Here is a 17365-nt window from a genome sequence, read left to right on the forward strand (position 1 = left end):
CAGGCCCGCGACCGTACGTGTAAACCTGCCTCTTGATCAATGAAAAGGGGGCAAAGGTCTGGGTCAGCCAAACACTCGATAGTCGTACCGTAGGTCGGATTTGGGGACACGGGGAAGGGCGGGCAACCGAGAAAGCCACTTATGGCCATGTAGGCCTGATATCATTTGCTCTACAAAACACCTAAGTGCCACAAACTGAAACTTTTTAGGCACGATTGCGTCTGTTCAGGCATTTATTTTTCTTCAAATTCATTATCTTTTATTTTAAAAAGAGAGAATAGGAATGTCTGTCTATTTATTTACAGAGAGGCAATCAACGTTGACGTTCTGTGACTGTGATGAACAGAACAAGAGATCTACTTACCTCAGTCTGAAATCAGGAGCTATTCTAATGAAGTTGTTCTATTCACCTTTTTTTAATGTCTCCATAAAACTCTACTCATTCATGACAACTTTATGTGGCTGCTAAACCAATTTATAGAGACACCCTTCGTGAACACAATGAAATAAAAGAAATTGGCAATTTTTATCATGACACGGTGGCATCAGTCACTCATCAATTTTTGGACGTATGGAGAATTTGGTTATATCTTCTTAAAGCTTGTTCACTTCTCTTACTTTTAGATTTAATAAAAATACCCCCATCTCTATCTTGAAGAGAAGTCGAAATATTTGAATTTGAAGGAGGCGGGGGTCTTCTGGCATCAGTAGTAAATGAAGTGAGAAAATCATGGCCGCCAAAGTTTGATGACTTCCAAAGACTGAGGTGAGGGTCCTAGGAAACTGCAAATTGTTGTGCCTTTGATCAATATTTCTCAAATCTTCAGAAACTTGTTTTTAAATGGACATAAAGGTGTAGAACCAAAAATAAAATGTTTGATAAACATTGCCAATTTCTTTTATTTCATTGTTGTTTTCAGTTTTCATGACCACCTGATTTCACCAAGATGTCACACATTTTGTTTGAATGTAACAAACTTATATAAAAGATCTCTACTTTAATTGATCAAAACAGACTATAATTGCTACATCAAAACGGTGACCAAGCAAACCTCCTTTGTACATAATCTTACACAAAAGGTTAAAGAATTACTTTTTACCTTTAACTTCACCTTTTACTTCCCCTCCAAAAACGCTAGGAAATTCAGATGATAATCATTAACAGCTCTTGTAGGTGATGCTCATTGGAGGCTTGGTTCAATTTGGTTTCTGGCGGCTTCAGTGCACACTATAAATAAACCAATAACTGGCCAAACCAATCACCCAACGCGCGGCCTTGAAAACAAACATGTTTGAACATATTGAAGGTCATCATCAGCTTTGACAGTTTTCATAATTGCCTCTTCTGTGAAGGACAATCCAGCTAGCCCCAAACTGACAAAACTGAACTTAAAACCTTTAAACGATGATCGCCGACGGGCATCCCCTATAAGCAAATAGTGTGAGCAAAAGTTCAACTTTTCTTAGGAGAACAGTAGTATCACCATCTGCCACCTTCATTTTATATAAAAGCAAGTATAGAAGAAGGTTCTTCAAAACTAACTAATATCTCGCCATTTTCAACAAAAGGCAATGTGGTTTCAACATAAAAGGGGGAATCTTCTATAGAATCCACTATGACTATAAAATTGTTAAATTAAAGTTTGGCAGTAAACGCAGTGATTATAATGTGTATAGTATACATATATATATATATATCAAATGAGTGACATAAGGACAATTGGGAAGACCATTTCTAAATTAAACATAAAAAGTTTTTTTAAATTAGACATGTTATTCTCGTAAAGAATACATGTCATAGCTGGCCACACACAGTCAATTATAATCTTGAATACAATTCTAAGTTCAGAATGAAGGCAGGAGTTCTGGATTTGCCTACACTACTACATCACATGTGTTAGGCTTCTATGTAAAGATCAGTCTGAAAGTGGTAAGTAAGTAAACATTAATTAGAGTGCATGTAAGGACAAGGGGAAAGAATTTGATAGAGGGGTAGAATTAGGTGAAGAGAACGCCATGCCAGTGGGGACAAGAAAATAATAAAAATAACGGAATCCCAAAATAACGACTTCCCTAATCTGTCCACTTACTTGGAACTCTACAAGTTGGTTTTCTTGCAAGATCATACTTTCTCACACGTTTCGCTTATTGTCATAGATTATATTTAAATTGTCAAAAGTCAAACAAGATGATCCTGTGATTCATAAAAGAAGTCCATAGTCAATCATCTAGATCTAAATCTAGATCCTACATTATTTAATGCAACATAAATACTATGATGTTGAAGAACAGAGATAAAAAAGGCAAGGCTGATTACAAAAAAGTTCAAATATGAACACATGAAAATTTAATTAAAGTATCAAAGGCCTATCCACCGGCCACTGGGCAATTTATAGTTTGCTTTTTTTAGCATCTGTCTAGATCTAGGCTGTTGGCTAGTGACACAGAAGTCGCTGACAAGAATTTATGTTTCTACCAAAATAATACCACCATGACTGTCAATGATTTTCCAAGAATTCTTAAAGACAACACTGTGTAATGTTCCTGTAACTTGAGTTAGTGTTAGAGAGTCAAATTCAGTAGATTCTCTAGTTGAATGCCGGGGGGCTAAAAATGTTCTTTAGAATTGTATCCAACTAAATCATAGTGTTATCACCCTGACCTGAAGCGAAATGGGTTTTAAATAAAAGCTAAACTTGACGACGACACAACACTACATACACGCTAACAAGGGATGCTACACAGTGCAGTGTTGCACCGACTGCTAGGACAGGTACCGGCTCCATCATCTCCACGCACTCATCATGCTATCAAGTGTATTTTGACTTTATACAGAGCCTAAAAAGTACCGAATTCATACTCACGATTAAAAATAACTCCTTTGATCAAAGAAAAAGTACCGGTTGAGAGTGGAAACACTTATGTTCTTTGATCTAAAGTTCTGTCACTGCCACACACACGATTATGACATTGACTGGAATTTCGATCAGGCGATCAGGACCAGTTATTTCGCCGACCATTTGAGACTAAGAGGGCGTGTTACACTTTTTGATTTACCGTAAGGCCTATCTTTGTACGTTGATTTGATTTCACTCGTGTACTTCATTCTCTCAGAGAATTATTTCTTCCACAAGTTATTTGGAAAGCGAATGGGATGAAGATAGTACACATATAAACATATCTTTTCAAAATGTACCAATTTTTAAATATATATAAGGAAAGGGAAATACCAAGATTTTAATAAAAGTCGATAGAATCAAATAAACATTCAAATCTAGGTTACATCGAAATTTCAAACGTTTTGTTTTCAATTTCCAACTGCTAAAGCTGGATGGCAATTTGCCTGAAGATTTGAGTGAGCAAACGGCAAACATTGAAACAACTAACATTACTAACAACACTGCGTCAAGAAAGATTTTATGATCTAGATTTAGATCTAGAGTATAGATCTAGATCTAGAATTTCTGTCTGTCTTGATTGGTTGTGTTATGATTTTGAATCTATTGGAGGCTTGAATGAACCATGGATTTTACCGAACTAAAAGCCCGCAGACTTGAAGATGAGGATCTATCGCGCAAGGGGTCCATAGATAAACCAATCGTAGAGCTGGTTAATGTTATAAATTCCATGTCCCGTTACTGCACAACCAGTTCTTGTTCAGGAAGAGTGATTCTCTTCGAAAATGTAAGTATAGATCTCTAGATCTAGATCTAGATCTAGATTCTAGACCTCTACCCTGACGGCCACTTAGATCTAAAAGACTGGCGTTATTCTCACCCCTAGTGAGAATAATATCCATTTTGTTCTCACCCGGTCTGAGGTTTCATACAACTATGCCTATGCTATGGCATAATGATGGCATGGGACCATCATATCGCATTGTAATGTTAGTGTTGTTGAACTCTTTCATTTTCGACCAAAATTATCACAAAATGAGTGATTAAGATATAGATCTAGAGATCTAGATCTAGACTAGAGGACGATTTTTGCTGAAACCAGTGAGCAAAAAATTTGAGATGAAGATGTCTGTAAGTAAGGGCCACCTCTATTCTCACCCCGGGTGAGAATAGCGCAGGCGAGTCTTTTGGCTCTTTTCACCCGGTGGGTGTTCACCGTTATAGCCTAGGCCAACCAGTGAAACATTCACCCTGAACCACAAAATTCTACACTGTGATAACAGAATTAATAGAATTCTGTGCTGTGAACAAACTTTCTAGATCTATTACTACTGTTAGTGTTAGCCTAAAAGCGTGCAATTTTGTCTGTGGGCAGTGGAGAGACAGAAAGAGAAAGAGGGAGGAGTAGCACGAGAACTTCCGGGCAAAACAAAATGGCGACCCGCGTAGTTCGGCTCGATTCGGAAAGTTAAATAGCCGTAGCATCTTTGTAGACAACCAAATTAATTTAGTTTTCTTTTTTAACATCATTTTTTAACTTTGTTTTGATCAATTTGATCGTCCACACCGATAGACAGTATTCAGAAAGAGAGAGAGAGAGGGGAGGAGTAGATCTTGCGAGAACTTCCGGGCAAAACAAAATGGCGACCGGCATAGTTCGGCTCGATTCGAAAAGTGAAATAGCCATAGATCTTTGAAGACGATCAAATTAGCTTACTTTTGTGCTATAACGAAATTTTTTCTTGGCTTTTATCAATTTGATCATCCACACCGATAGACAGTATTCCAAATATGAGGAAAAACAGGTCTTGTTTCACACCGGGTGAGAATAGCCTACGCTGGCAAGTCTCACCCGGGGTGAGAGGTAGATCGTATTTTTATTCTCACCCCGGGTGATCTAAGCCTATTTGATTTCTTTTGTTCATGTCTTTTGAACCTGTGTCAGCTGTACAAGGCTTTGCAAGGCTCTCTTACAATTTGGTTGAAAGACTGAAAAAGGTTTGGGATTCTGCTTGGGGGAGAAAAAGAAAATTTCAAGGATTTTTATGTGGGTCAGATCTAGATCGATCTAGATTCTAGATCTTTTTTTATCTAGATTAGAATCTGAATCTAGATCTAGATCTAGATTCTAGACATTTTATATATAATAACTCAAAACCTGAACGAAATAAAAAGGGCGGAAATGAAAAAAGTGGGTGAGAATAATATGAGTATTATGACCCTGGGTGAGAATATTCACACTGTGTCCGTGTACTCACACTAGCCGGCCAGGCTGAGATTGGCGCAGCCACCATGCAATTAGATCCACCAACAGTCATGGCAGCATTTACAGAATGGTTCAATGACCACAGAGAGGATGAAGGCACATATGATACATGGGTCTCAATAGTAAGTCCGCTTTTTAGCGGATTTCCGCTACCGCCATTTCCTCCGCTAGGCCTAAACTCCTCTACTGCGACAGCGGGCCAATCAGAAAGAGAGTTGTTGGGAGCAGGGTGACTGCCAGGCCCCGGGAATTTTTTAAAAATCGCCGAGACCCGGGAAAATACCTAAAAGATCTTGAATATTTTGAAAACCAAATCCAATTATTTATTATAAAACGTCTTTAAGTTCATTTCTGCTGGTCGCAATTGTGATGTATATATATTAATTCGGCTCTGACAGTATGTTTCACACGAACTGGCGGCTTTGGCAGCAAGAGGAATTGTGTCACCAAGGCTCGACTGGAAAATCAAGATCTGCTTTCACTTTCGTTACCACCCAGAAGTTTGTCATTAATTTTCTGATAACGCAACATTTATTGTAACATGCTGGTTTGGCATTACAAACAGGGTGTCGCCATGAAAATAAATCAATATTTGTCACCGTGCTGTCACTTGTGGGGGTAACCCCCCCCCCCAAAAAAAAAATGAAAAGAAAGTTATAGCGTCTTGTCGAGCTCGCCATTGTGACCGGTCAATGACCCTGTACACGTTCTAAGCGCTTCAAAGTACAGGACTCGGGAATGGGGGGGAAGATTATTGATTTTTTTTAAAGACACACTCGGGGATAGGGGGAGGGCTGGACGCAACACCTGAGGACAAACCAACTTAAAATAAAAGCAAATGTTTAATGTTTAGAATTTTGATTACTACTAGATCCACAGCTCTCTGCAAAGTAAAGTGTGCGTTGGTGCAGGTCTTTTGTGTGAAATTGGGTCATAACTTGTAAGTGTGTTATGGAACTTAGGGGCCTAGAAGCATTCGCGTTTCATTAGATTGGTGACAGTAAATCAAATCTCTATATTTTAGCTTTCTGTTCAAGATTCGCAGATTTTCGGTATCACTGCATCTTGTCCTCCCACAGTTCTTACACCTCTCACACTGAATAGGTCTACTTGGGCTATTCTACTCTACTTTGAGTTTGAGCATTAATTTTTGTCTTTCACGTTTATTATATTATATAAGGCCTATATATATATATATATATAAATCTATGTGATATGAATCATGACAGTCGATATTCTGGTTCTAGGCTCAAAACAATATTCCTTTTTATATACATGTAGTTTATATACAGGCGAATATGATGAAGGGAAAATATAAATTTCATAAGTTGCACAAGACCCCAGGCGCCACCACTTTCTGTACGTAATCAAGATTGTAAATATTTGGTACGTGACTCTTACTTGAAATTATCTCCCAAACCCTCGAATTGGTGTGAAATAACCTTGCTTTGATAAATTGATGGTTTTTATTTCAGCATTCTAGGGTTCAACAGTATTTTTATAATAATGGGTGTTTCCGCAAAAATGGGCTTCTGTGGCGATCACCTGAAAAGTTCCTCCTTTTTTAGAATTCTGAGTTGAGACCCATGAAGGCACCACTTCACACACAATGGATGGAAGGGAAGCTGGTGTCTCTAGAAGGTTGGGGAGGGACAGCAACTTGCATGGAAAAGCCAGAAGAATATCCAACCAGCTGTTAACTGGCTGGATCAGCAGGCAGACCCTTTCATGGATCCTGGAGAAGAGAAAGGAGCAGCCATGGCATTGTGCCGCATGCAATGACGCCTATTCTCTAACCAAGTAGTAGTAGTTGTACCAAATAGTAAGGCCACACACTACAGGAGCTTTTTGGGGCCCAGTTTGGTAGGATCCAAACAATGTTTTTTCAAAGTGACTATTCAGACTCTGAATCGAGTCCAGCATGACGTCCCTTCCGACTTCCGACCCTTGTTCCTAAATGGCCTCCTCTATTTCTCACCCCTGGTAAAAATAGCTCATGACCTGCTATTCTCATAGCAAGAAATGAGTTACCTATCTGCTGTGATGCTCCATCAAAACAAGAGATTCTGGATGCCATTAAGAAGCTGAACAAAGGTAAAGCGGCCGGTCCTGACCAGATTCCACCTGAAGCCCTAAAAGCAGATGCCAATGTGACGGCAGACATCCTACTCCCACTGTTTACCAGGATCTGGAATGAGAGCAAGTTCCCAAAGGATTGGAAAGAAGGACACCTCGTGAAGCTTCCAAAAAAGGGGGATCTCAGCAACTGCAGCAACTATAGAGGGATCACTCTTCTCTCAATACCAGGTAAGGTCTTCAACAGAATCGTTCTGGAAAGAATCAAGACAGGAACGGATCCAAGACTACGGGATGAACAGGCCGGTTTCCGGAAAAATCGCTCAACCACCGACCAGATTGCCACGCTGAGGATTATTGTGGAACAGTCCCTGGAGTGGAACTCCCAGCTGATTGTCAAATTCCTCGACTACGAGAAGGCCTTTGACAGTATAGACCGAGCGACACTATGGAAGATAATGAGACACCACGGAATCCCACAGAAGTTGGTGAACCTCATCAAAAGCATGTACGAAGGGACAAGTTGCAGGGTTGTACATGATAGCCAGCTCATGGACAGCTTTGACATCAAGACTGGAGTGAGACAGGGATGCTTACTATCACCGTTCCTCTTCATATTGGCAATCGACTGGCTGATGAAGGAAACCACCAGAGGACACAGAAATGGTATACAGTGGACACCATGGACACAGTTGGACGATCTGGATCTCGCAGACGACTTGGCGCTTCTGTCGCACACCCAGGAACAGATACAAGCAAAGACTTCAGTATTAAACAGCCTATCGGAGTCTGTTGGATTGAGGATCCACCCCGGAAAGTCAAAGGTACTAAGGACAGATGCACAACGAAAGGAGCAATTCACAATAAAAGGAAAGGCCCTAGAAAACGTTGAATCCTTCTATTATCTTGGGAGCATAATTGACAGAGAGGGAGGAACAGGTGCTGAAATAAAGTCCCGCATTGGTAAAGCACAGGCTGCTTTCATATCTTTGGATAGGATTTGGAAGACCAGAGAGATCTCACTTCGAACAAAGCTGAGGATTTTCAATTCAAACGTGAAGTCGGTCCTGTTGTATGGATGTGAGGCATGGAACGCATCGCAGACTTGTATAAAGAGGATCCAGGTTTTCTTGAACAGGTGTCTAAGAGAGTTACTGAGGATCAGATGGACAGACAGGGTCACTAATGTGGAAGTGTTAAGGAAAACAAGACAGATCCCAGTCAGAAATGAGGTAGGAAGAAGGCGGTGGCGATGGATTGGACATACTCTCAGGAAGTCAGGCAGCTGCATAACAAAGAAAGTTTTGGATTGGAACCCACAGGGCAAGAGATCAAGGGGAAGACCTCGTGGAACTTGGAGAAGAATCACAGAAATCGATGTACAGAAAAGTGGAAAGACATGGAATAACGTCAAGAGGCTAGCCCAGGATGGAGAAGAGTGGGGGGTGTTTGTCCGTGGCCTATACCCTGGTGCAGGGGGAGAAAGGCAATGATGATGCTGATGCTATTCTCATCCCCCCCGGACATCAACAGTGATGTAGATCTATATTTTTGTAGTGTAATAGTTCAGCGTGCTTCAAGCGTTCCATCCCATGAGATGAAGGAGTGCTCTTACAGAACTGAAGTCGCGAAATGGGATATAATATATGGGATATAATATATATGTGTATATATATATATAAATGGACAATTACAATGCAGACTTTTGAAACTGAGTGCCACGACGCGGCAGAATCAGGTGCTCGTCAATTTTTGGGCATATGAAGTTATTGGTATCATCCTAAGGCCTGTCGGTTTGCCTTGCTTTTGATAAAAAAAATATCCATTTATCTCGGATACAAGTCAAGATATATGGCGATTGAAGGAGGTGGGGGTAAGATTAGCGAGAAAATGGCCGCTAAAGTTGAGTTATTTCCTTAGCTTGAGAGTCACTGAAAACTGAAAATTTACATCCTTTATTCCTTTAATCAACGTTTTTCTGTAAAATCCCCTGCAGAAAAATGCCAATTTTTTTCACTTTCATTATTTTGACGTGCGCCTGATTCCATCTCGTCGTGACTCATATATGATCATCTTAGCTAGATCTTTGCTAAATTGAATCTTAAATGAACAACAAATAGAATAATAATAATGTAAAAACTTTTTTCGCCTCTCCAGTAAACTATATTATGTCTCACTACCGATGCTAGTGCGCGGGATGTGGGACCGGTCTCTGCTAGCAGGCGTCTCTGCCTGCACACAATAAATTATGGTTCAAGGAACAGAGAGCGTCTACGAACACAACGAGACATGAGCACGAGAGTAATTAATGCTCTTGTATTACAGTAGAAGGGTTGTAAATAATTTAGACCAAATGGGAGAGGGCTTTAATTCGTGTTAACTAGTATAATAATTAAGCAATCCAAGCTCTTTTCTTCTCTTTAATTTTTTTTCTCTTTTATTGTTTGTTTCTTTTTTTCTGGCATCAGCAAGGGTATCAAATTTTTTAATATGACCACAAATTTAGTTTGTTTACTGAAATACCAAAGTAGCAGGCTGAGATGGGGAGGGGGGGGGGCATGGTAAGAGTGTTAGCCAGCGACCTCTCTGTAAACCAAGAGCAATAGGGGAAATCTAAGTACGTGATTATCATTTGCATACATGATCATAGACGTGTTTGGTTTAGCCTGCATGCTTCATTTGTGTGTGGAGAGTCTGCAGAACTGCATAGACATGTGTAAATGTGTCTGCATGTGTGTCAGTGCGCTTTTTCTTTAACAGGGGTTACACATGATGCAACAGCTTGCTGGTGTTCTGAAAAGTTAGGTTTAAGTGAAGTTGCAGTAGACAGCGGAGATTTAGAAGTTGAAAGGTCTCTCGGTCGAAGGAAAATGGCTGTTGTCAAACATCCAGATCTGCACATCCTTTTTAAAAACTATGACCCCAACCATGATCTTAGTCTGGCATAAGAGGTAATTTGTGGAAAGTTTTTACTTGTTCTTGTTTTTTATTTTCTTTGACGTTCTGATTTTTCTGTGCCTGTGACAAGAATCATTCCCATTTGGCTTTTCTGTTCCAGAATTCTGAGGGAGTTCAGAAGAAAGGCTGCAAGTGGCTGCATGTATCTCATGAACTAGTTAAAGCCCAAAACATTGTGAGTAATACTGGTTGCATAACTACCACATGTAAGCAAATGAACAATGAAGAAGTGAGACTTTTGTACAAACATCTTTTCCATAAAATAACATAGACTTGCAGTCATCTGAAATGTAAGTTACAACATTTAAATTTTAATGAATTCCTCTGTCTTTTTTTGTTTTAAATGATCTTTCTGTCTGCCTGTTTGTCTGTATATATGCCTACTTTATGTGAGTGTTATATTGATCTAGCGTTTTGTGCATACATAATGACACTTTAAAAAAATAAAAGTGCTTGTTTGTTTTCAGCTGAAGGCTCTGGAGGATATTACCCAAGAGGCTGTGTTCAAGTTTGAGCCGATGGTCATGCACATTCAGTGTGATTCACTTTCAGCTGCACAGCAGATGGTAAGTATCTGTAAGGTTTTAATGTTATGCATGGGTAACTGAAGAAAGGGTTGATGGTTTCTGAATAAAATGTCCAATGTTTCTCTCTTTAACATTTACTTTTTTAAAAGCTAAACACTTCATAATGGCGCCATGAAAGGTTAGCAGATTTTCACGACAGAAGCCCTGATATTGCTGGCCATCATTGTAAGTCCATAAAGCAGAGGTTGGCAGGAAATACTGTAGAGTTGCATTTCATGAATGTTTGAGTTGTTCTGATAAATTTAGGATGGGAAGTGACATTATTCTGTGATGACTGCTGTAAGCATAGCAGGAATTTACCAGATATCAAGTACAATTAAATTATATTATTATTTATCATTACCAGTTTGAAAAGGGTGAAAGAAAAGCTGTTCTTCATCACACAAATGCATGTCTTTCTTGGAAATGCTAATCTTATTTGAATTAGTTAGGGAGAAGAATGTATTATAGGATAAAAGTACAGAAATTTTTAAAAAATAATGTTCAAACGAAAGCATCACAAATTTGCTTGAAGAACAAGAACATGATTTGGAGGGGTTTTTTTTGTTTGTTTTCTATGTAAAAAAAATTCTCCTCCCCACATAGCTGCCAACCAGTGTGTAAAAAACCCCATATATTTGATATTCTTTTGAGGAAGTTCATTTTTGCACTGGAATATATTCTTCTTCTTCTCTGTTTTCTAGTATTGCCCCTCAGAACTTGCTGCTTTTGAATAAAAATTATGAACTTTCAAGCCCAGATTTGGGAATAATAAGAAGAACGCAGCCTATAAAAGTCAATTGGAGAAAAATCAGCTAAACATTTCTCAAGTTGTTTGCCGGTTGACTTTGAATCGCTTGAATTTTTTTTAATTCAGAAAAGTGTGTGTAGAGGGTTTGGAGGGGGATTACTTGGTTGATGTTCTCCAGCTTGACAGTCCACATGGGTAGAGTCTGCTTTTTTTTATTTAATCCCTTTGGTGGAAAAATATTGTTGTAAAATTTTAGCTTAAAACTTAAATCAATATTTTTAAGTCCTGGTCAAAGTACTTATATTTGAGGAAGTAGCAGGAGGTGCATTAATAAAATTAAAAATCAGGTGAGTTGAAAACGTTTTTCCATTCTCTTCAGCACCAAGTGGCAGTGGCAGCTGGCTTTAGGAATTCGGGCATCACAGTGGGTAACAAAGGAAAGACAATGGTGGTAAGTTTGATTCCTGAGTTCTCAGCAGATCATCTGTTCTCTTATTTTATATGGAAATGACTGAGCGGTGTTATGGTGCCTGAATATTAACGACAATCTTAAAGTATCTTGCTTTCTGCGGGTGCCTATTCATCCCAGGCTCAGTATATTAGGCAGACTGCTCCTTACCATGCCTTGCTTGTAGACCATGGGGTCTGTATAAATTTTTGTCTCTGCTGACTCCGTCCTGCCCTAATAAGGCATCGTATAACCATATTTGTTTTTCCTGTGCCGTGTCTAAGTACTAAAGCAGTCTAACTATTAGTTCTGAATTGTATTGTGTTCTTGCTATCGTTCTTTAAAAATGTCAGTTTGTATGCATATTCTCCTAAAATCTTGTATCAGGCCAAAATTGTAAACTTCCAAAAGCTTTAATTGCTTCACGTATGAATTCAATTTTAGAGAGTTTCTTTCGATGTATCAACTACCTTTGTGTAAATAAGATGTCATGCTTCGAGTCATATGTTTTCTTTAAAGCTGTGTATGCTTTTCTTTTAAAGGAATGTTTTGTGGTCTGTACCTTCTATTTCTCTTCTATGGCACTATAATCAAAATGTGTTCATGACTAAATGCTACTGTTATTATAACTGGCTCAGTATAATTGCAACTGAACAACAGCACATTGTGCCTGTCTAACACTTTATGTCCCTCTTATTGTACCTGAGTTCAATATTTGTTTTCACCAACAATCCAGCAGTCCCAAAAGGAGCCCTACTTCAAGATAGCATCTCTGGATCTTTTAAGATGTGTTATTATGCTTCATTCTTTTTGTGTATATTAGAAAAACCCGGAAACAACTTCAGTTAAATCGCCTCTAACAGCCACCCCTTCAAGACATCCCCCCTCTACAAATGACTTCTTCTCACTTCCACCCTTGCATTTTTTCTATTTTGTAACAATACTGCTGAAGATACTTTCTCCTCTGCAATGGAAGGTCATCTTGGACAATTTTGATTGTATGGTTGCTTTTTTTAAGCACAAGGGGGCTATCTTGAAAAATGCTGTTTTGAGAAAATCGATGATAAAATTTTTGCCCCTTGTTCAGTTTCTGTAAAAGACAAGAAGAGTTTTCTCACTATACCCGAACAAATATACACACTCACACTACAGAAACCAAACTTCTCCTGTAGGTAGGGCAATGCCTACTTTTGGTGTAGGTCAAGATCCAAACTTCTCCTGTAGGTAGGGCAATGCCTACTTTTGGTGTAGGTCAAGATTTCTGGAAACCTCCAGAAATCTGGGTTTGCCCGCTTGTCCTTAAAAGTGACCATATAAACTTTGTGTTGTTCACCTCACAGGCTGTAAGAAGCACTCATGGACTGGAAGCACCACTATCTGACCAAGGAAAACTGCTGGTCTCGCATGACGTGAGTATTGATAGATCAATAGATATAGATCGATAGATAGATAGATTGAGAGAGATTGAGGGATAGATGATAGATGGGCGGACAGACAGACAGATAGTGAGATAGACAGACAAACAAAAAGATAGATAGACAAACAAATAGATGACAGTCTGAAAGATAGATGAGTATTGGCAGAGAGAGATGGAGTCTGGGATTTTCCCCCCTGTTGACAGCCTGTAAGATTTGGGGAAATAGCCTTTGTAGTGCCCTTGAAAAAACAGTCGCCCTCAAGAAGCACTGTAAGAAGGGGAAGCTCTTTCAGCTTCAGAATGTGTTTTTTCTCTACACAGTTTTGTCATCTGAATTTGAATGCATATGAAGGTTATATTGTAGTTTCAGAAAAAAAAGTATTGCCTTTGTTCTTTGTAACTTGGACTGATGAGGATGCATTTGAAGTATAGATAATTTTTCCCTGTCTGAAATTTCAGGAGTCAATTCTAAAAAGACTGTCAATACCCTAGTTCAAGACTTGTTATGGCTCAAGTATAGTGATACTTATACTATAAAAAAAAGTATGAAGACCGACTTTCTTGTTGTTTCAGTATGTGGAGTATCTGACAGAATGTGCCAACAAGAAGATGGAAATGAACCTTTCTCGGATTGTGAGGTGAGCTGAGTTGAAAGTTCCTGATAATTGAAATCTGGGTGTCCACTTAAGGAGCTAGGACATGATTATATTTACTAAGAGAAATTGTGGATGGTTCGAGAGAACCAGGTGAAAGACACAGACTTGAACTGAGGTTCAGTTCGAAAAACAAAAATTAATTCTCTGTTAACCCTTCCAGCCCCATGCACGTATATTTTCAGCAGCGCTTGTACCTCCCACCGTCCCGAGAGCATATATTCTCAGTTTTGAGGGGTACTGAATTTGCGCATTTTTAAAAATTAGAGAACCTAACTTTAATTTTCATATTTGTTCAATGACCTTTAAACATTGTTATTTTATTATCTAAATCTCATTACAAAGGTACTACATCACTTTTTAGAATGCTTGCCTCTTTTTATGAAATACTGCTGTATTGGTTGGGACTGGGGTTAGGGAGTGCATAAAAATGGCTGGGGCTGGAAGGGTTGATTGAATTTTAACCAGTGGCACTTTTGTCTATTTTGTGGTTTTTTATTTTCTGTCTAAAGAATGAATGATGTTTGAATAAAATTTTAACTTTGAAGCTTTTTTATGTGTTATGAGATGTGTTTCAGAGAAAATATGCCTTCTCATCTAAAAAATGACTGAATTTTGATAAGCTCTGGTAGTTTCCCCATTACTGTAAATGGACCCACTCATTTATTGATGATGAATGTTAAATTTCATCTCGCCTGTTGACGGATGTGGCAGTATTTTTTTAAATAAGGGTGTTAAACTTATAACATTTCATGCGTCTAATTCAGGAAGTTTTCATGAAGGCATTCCTATTTTCACCTCTTGAGTAATCAAAGCTATATGTAACAAATCACCCTTGGGACCGCCGTCTGTGGTATAGCAGTTAGGCGCTTCACTGTCGCATGCAGAAGACCTAAGATCAATTCCTTTGTAGCATGAATTCTTATTTTTTTCAAGTATCTCAATCTTTCCGCTGGGACGCTGTATCCTTCTCAGCCTAGGTTAGACCTGACAGGCAGGGTCAGATACCTGTCTCCTAAATGGTCTAAATTGTGTTGATGGGGGCATAAAAAACACTTATATCTACATGAAAAAATTTTTTTTTTTTTTCACCCTCAGCAACTATTGCTGTTTGGAAGATCTATGTTGGGATGACAGTATATTTATATAATGAAAGAAATGAACGTGATGGGTACTCTGATGTGGATTCTAGACTAGCTGAAATTGTACAATCCTTGCCCTGTCTTTTGGGCATTTACTTGAACAAATACAGAATATCGTAATAAAAACCAGCATCTGTGATGTAATGGTTAGGCGCTTTGCTTTTTTATTCAGAAGATGTGACTTGACAATTTTGGAACGTGGGAAGCTGTTTTATTAAGTATCTCTGTCTGCTAGTGTGCTGTACTGTATATCCCTCTCAACATGGTTGTCCCTAATGGACGTGGGGGGGGGGGGGGGTTAAGTAAACTGCCTAATTTGTGTTGATGGTAGTGTAAAATGCTTACAAGCATAACAACAATATCTTTTCTGTTGTTGTATGTGTAGATAGATTACTTTAACACTGTTTCTCATTCGAAAAGAAACTGATAACAAGGAGAGAATGCATCAATCTTGATTTCACTTCTTTTCAAACCCAGGTTTATGGAAAATGTGAAAGAGCTGTCAGAGCGGCCAGATGTCCCTATAGGTGCGAAACACAGAAAGAAAAAGGAGAAACCTCCCAGAGTGGACAAGTCTGAGGCCGGGAAAAAGTCTCCTGCTATTTTGTGTGAACCAGATAGTGATGTGATGTCAATATTTGGTGACTCCTGACGTCAGTGGCTTGGTTTTTATATGTGTGTGTGTACAAGGTGCAGAGAGGAGTAGAGGTGTTCATATGTCCAAAGATGTGTGTGATTGAAATAATAATATTTGTGATTGAGAAGTATTGATATTGCCAAGTGCAAACTTTTTTTTTGACCCTCTGACTCTCGTCATTGCAACTTTTGCTATATTTTTTTGTGTGCCACTTCTGACTCCTGTCATCATACTTGTGATATAATATTGAATTTCAGAACGGTTTGTCCTGCATTAGCACCGCAACTGCTGTTACCATCTGTTCAACAACTGAAACTTCCTTTTTCTCGTAATTCAAACTGGAACTCTGTAGTGTAAAAATTTTTGTCTGTTCCCTTTTCGGTTAATTAAAACTGGAACTCTTTTGTGTAAACTCTTCTACCTGTTCCCTTTAATTCAAACTGGAACTCTTTAGTGTAACAAGATCCATTTTAACCTGCTAACCTGAGCACTGAACACCATTCCTGTGACATTGTTAGGTTGATGAAGACAGAGAACTTTTTTCTCTTTTAGAGATCCTTTAATGTCTGGATGTTTGTCTGGAGTGAATTCTTTTCCATGTTATGTTCATTGATAAATGAAACAATCTGTAACATAATAGGGGAAAGGTATGGTCAAATTAAAACACTAATTAAGAACATTAGTTTCTGTTTCTTTTTAAACAAACCTTGATATGTATGTGCTGAAACTCCCAATTTTTATTAAAATCTTTGGACAAGTATAGACAGTGTGACTTTCAAATGATACCCAGGAGTTCGTTCAGCCCAAATTACTGGTACTCAGTGAGTTAATGATGGACAGTTTGGAATCAATAGACTAAGTGTGAACATCAAGTAGCAAGGACACTACGTAAGTGAGCACCATGTGCTAGTTTTTCTTGTCCTTTGTCCTCATGATGAGTATTTTCAGCGTCTATAGTGTAGCAGTTAGACACTTTGCTGTGACACACGGGAGAGCGTAGTTCGACTCCTGAGTGGGGAGAAATATTTATTAAGTATCTCTGTCTTTCTGCTAGGATGTTGTATTCTTCTCAGCCTGTGTTGGGCCTGACAACTAAATAATCCAGATTGTGTTGATAGGGGTGTAAAAACACCTACATTAAAAAAAAATAAAAAATATTGTGAATGATTATGATAGAACTTAAGCCTCATGTTTTTTACGGACACTGTTCAAGATGTCTATCTGACCTAGTCGCTTTTTTCCATAACTATCAGTGGCTGAATTGGAAGATTTCGATTGCATCTACTCTTGCCTGAGTTTTTTCTGTATTTTTGGATAAGGAAGAAAAACTAGGAAGTCCTGAACACAATTTAGATCATTTGTGAGATGGGCTTCGATCCTGCCTGTCATTGCCAACCAAGGCGGAGAGGGATACAAAGTTTGAGAGAAGGACCCAAGATACTCAATTAAAATTGTCCCCACACTGGAATTGACACAGGAATTCCAACATGCCACGGCAAGGTGCCTAACCACTACACCACAGATGCCGGATGAATGATTTTTTTAAAAAGTTGT

The 17365-nt window shown here is 38.8% G+C and overlaps 1 protein-coding gene across 1 annotated transcript; it reads left to right on the top strand.

Annotated features, from left to right (window-relative positions):
* Window positions 1-3366: 3366 nt before the first annotated feature.
* LOC101862172 (tRNA wybutosine-synthesizing protein 3 homolog) lies at window positions 3367-16979 on the top strand. Its single transcript, XM_005094688.3, has 7 exons — window positions 3367-3684; window positions 10298-10372; window positions 10665-10763; window positions 11894-11965; window positions 13303-13371; window positions 13953-14017; window positions 15652-16979. The coding sequence occupies exons 1-7, from the start codon at window positions 3523-3525 to the stop codon at window positions 15824-15826; spliced, it is 717 nt and encodes a 238-aa protein (XP_005094745.1). The 5' UTR covers window positions 3367-3522; the 3' UTR covers window positions 15827-16979.
* The last annotated feature ends 386 nt before the right edge of the window (window positions 16980-17365 follow it).

This window comes from Aplysia californica, unplaced genomic scaffold (assembly GCF_000002075.1).
Source record: "Aplysia californica isolate F4 #8 unplaced genomic scaffold, AplCal3.0 scaffold00087, whole genome shotgun sequence".
NCBI classification, from domain to species: Eukaryota; Metazoa; Mollusca; class Gastropoda; order Aplysiida; family Aplysiidae; genus Aplysia; species Aplysia californica.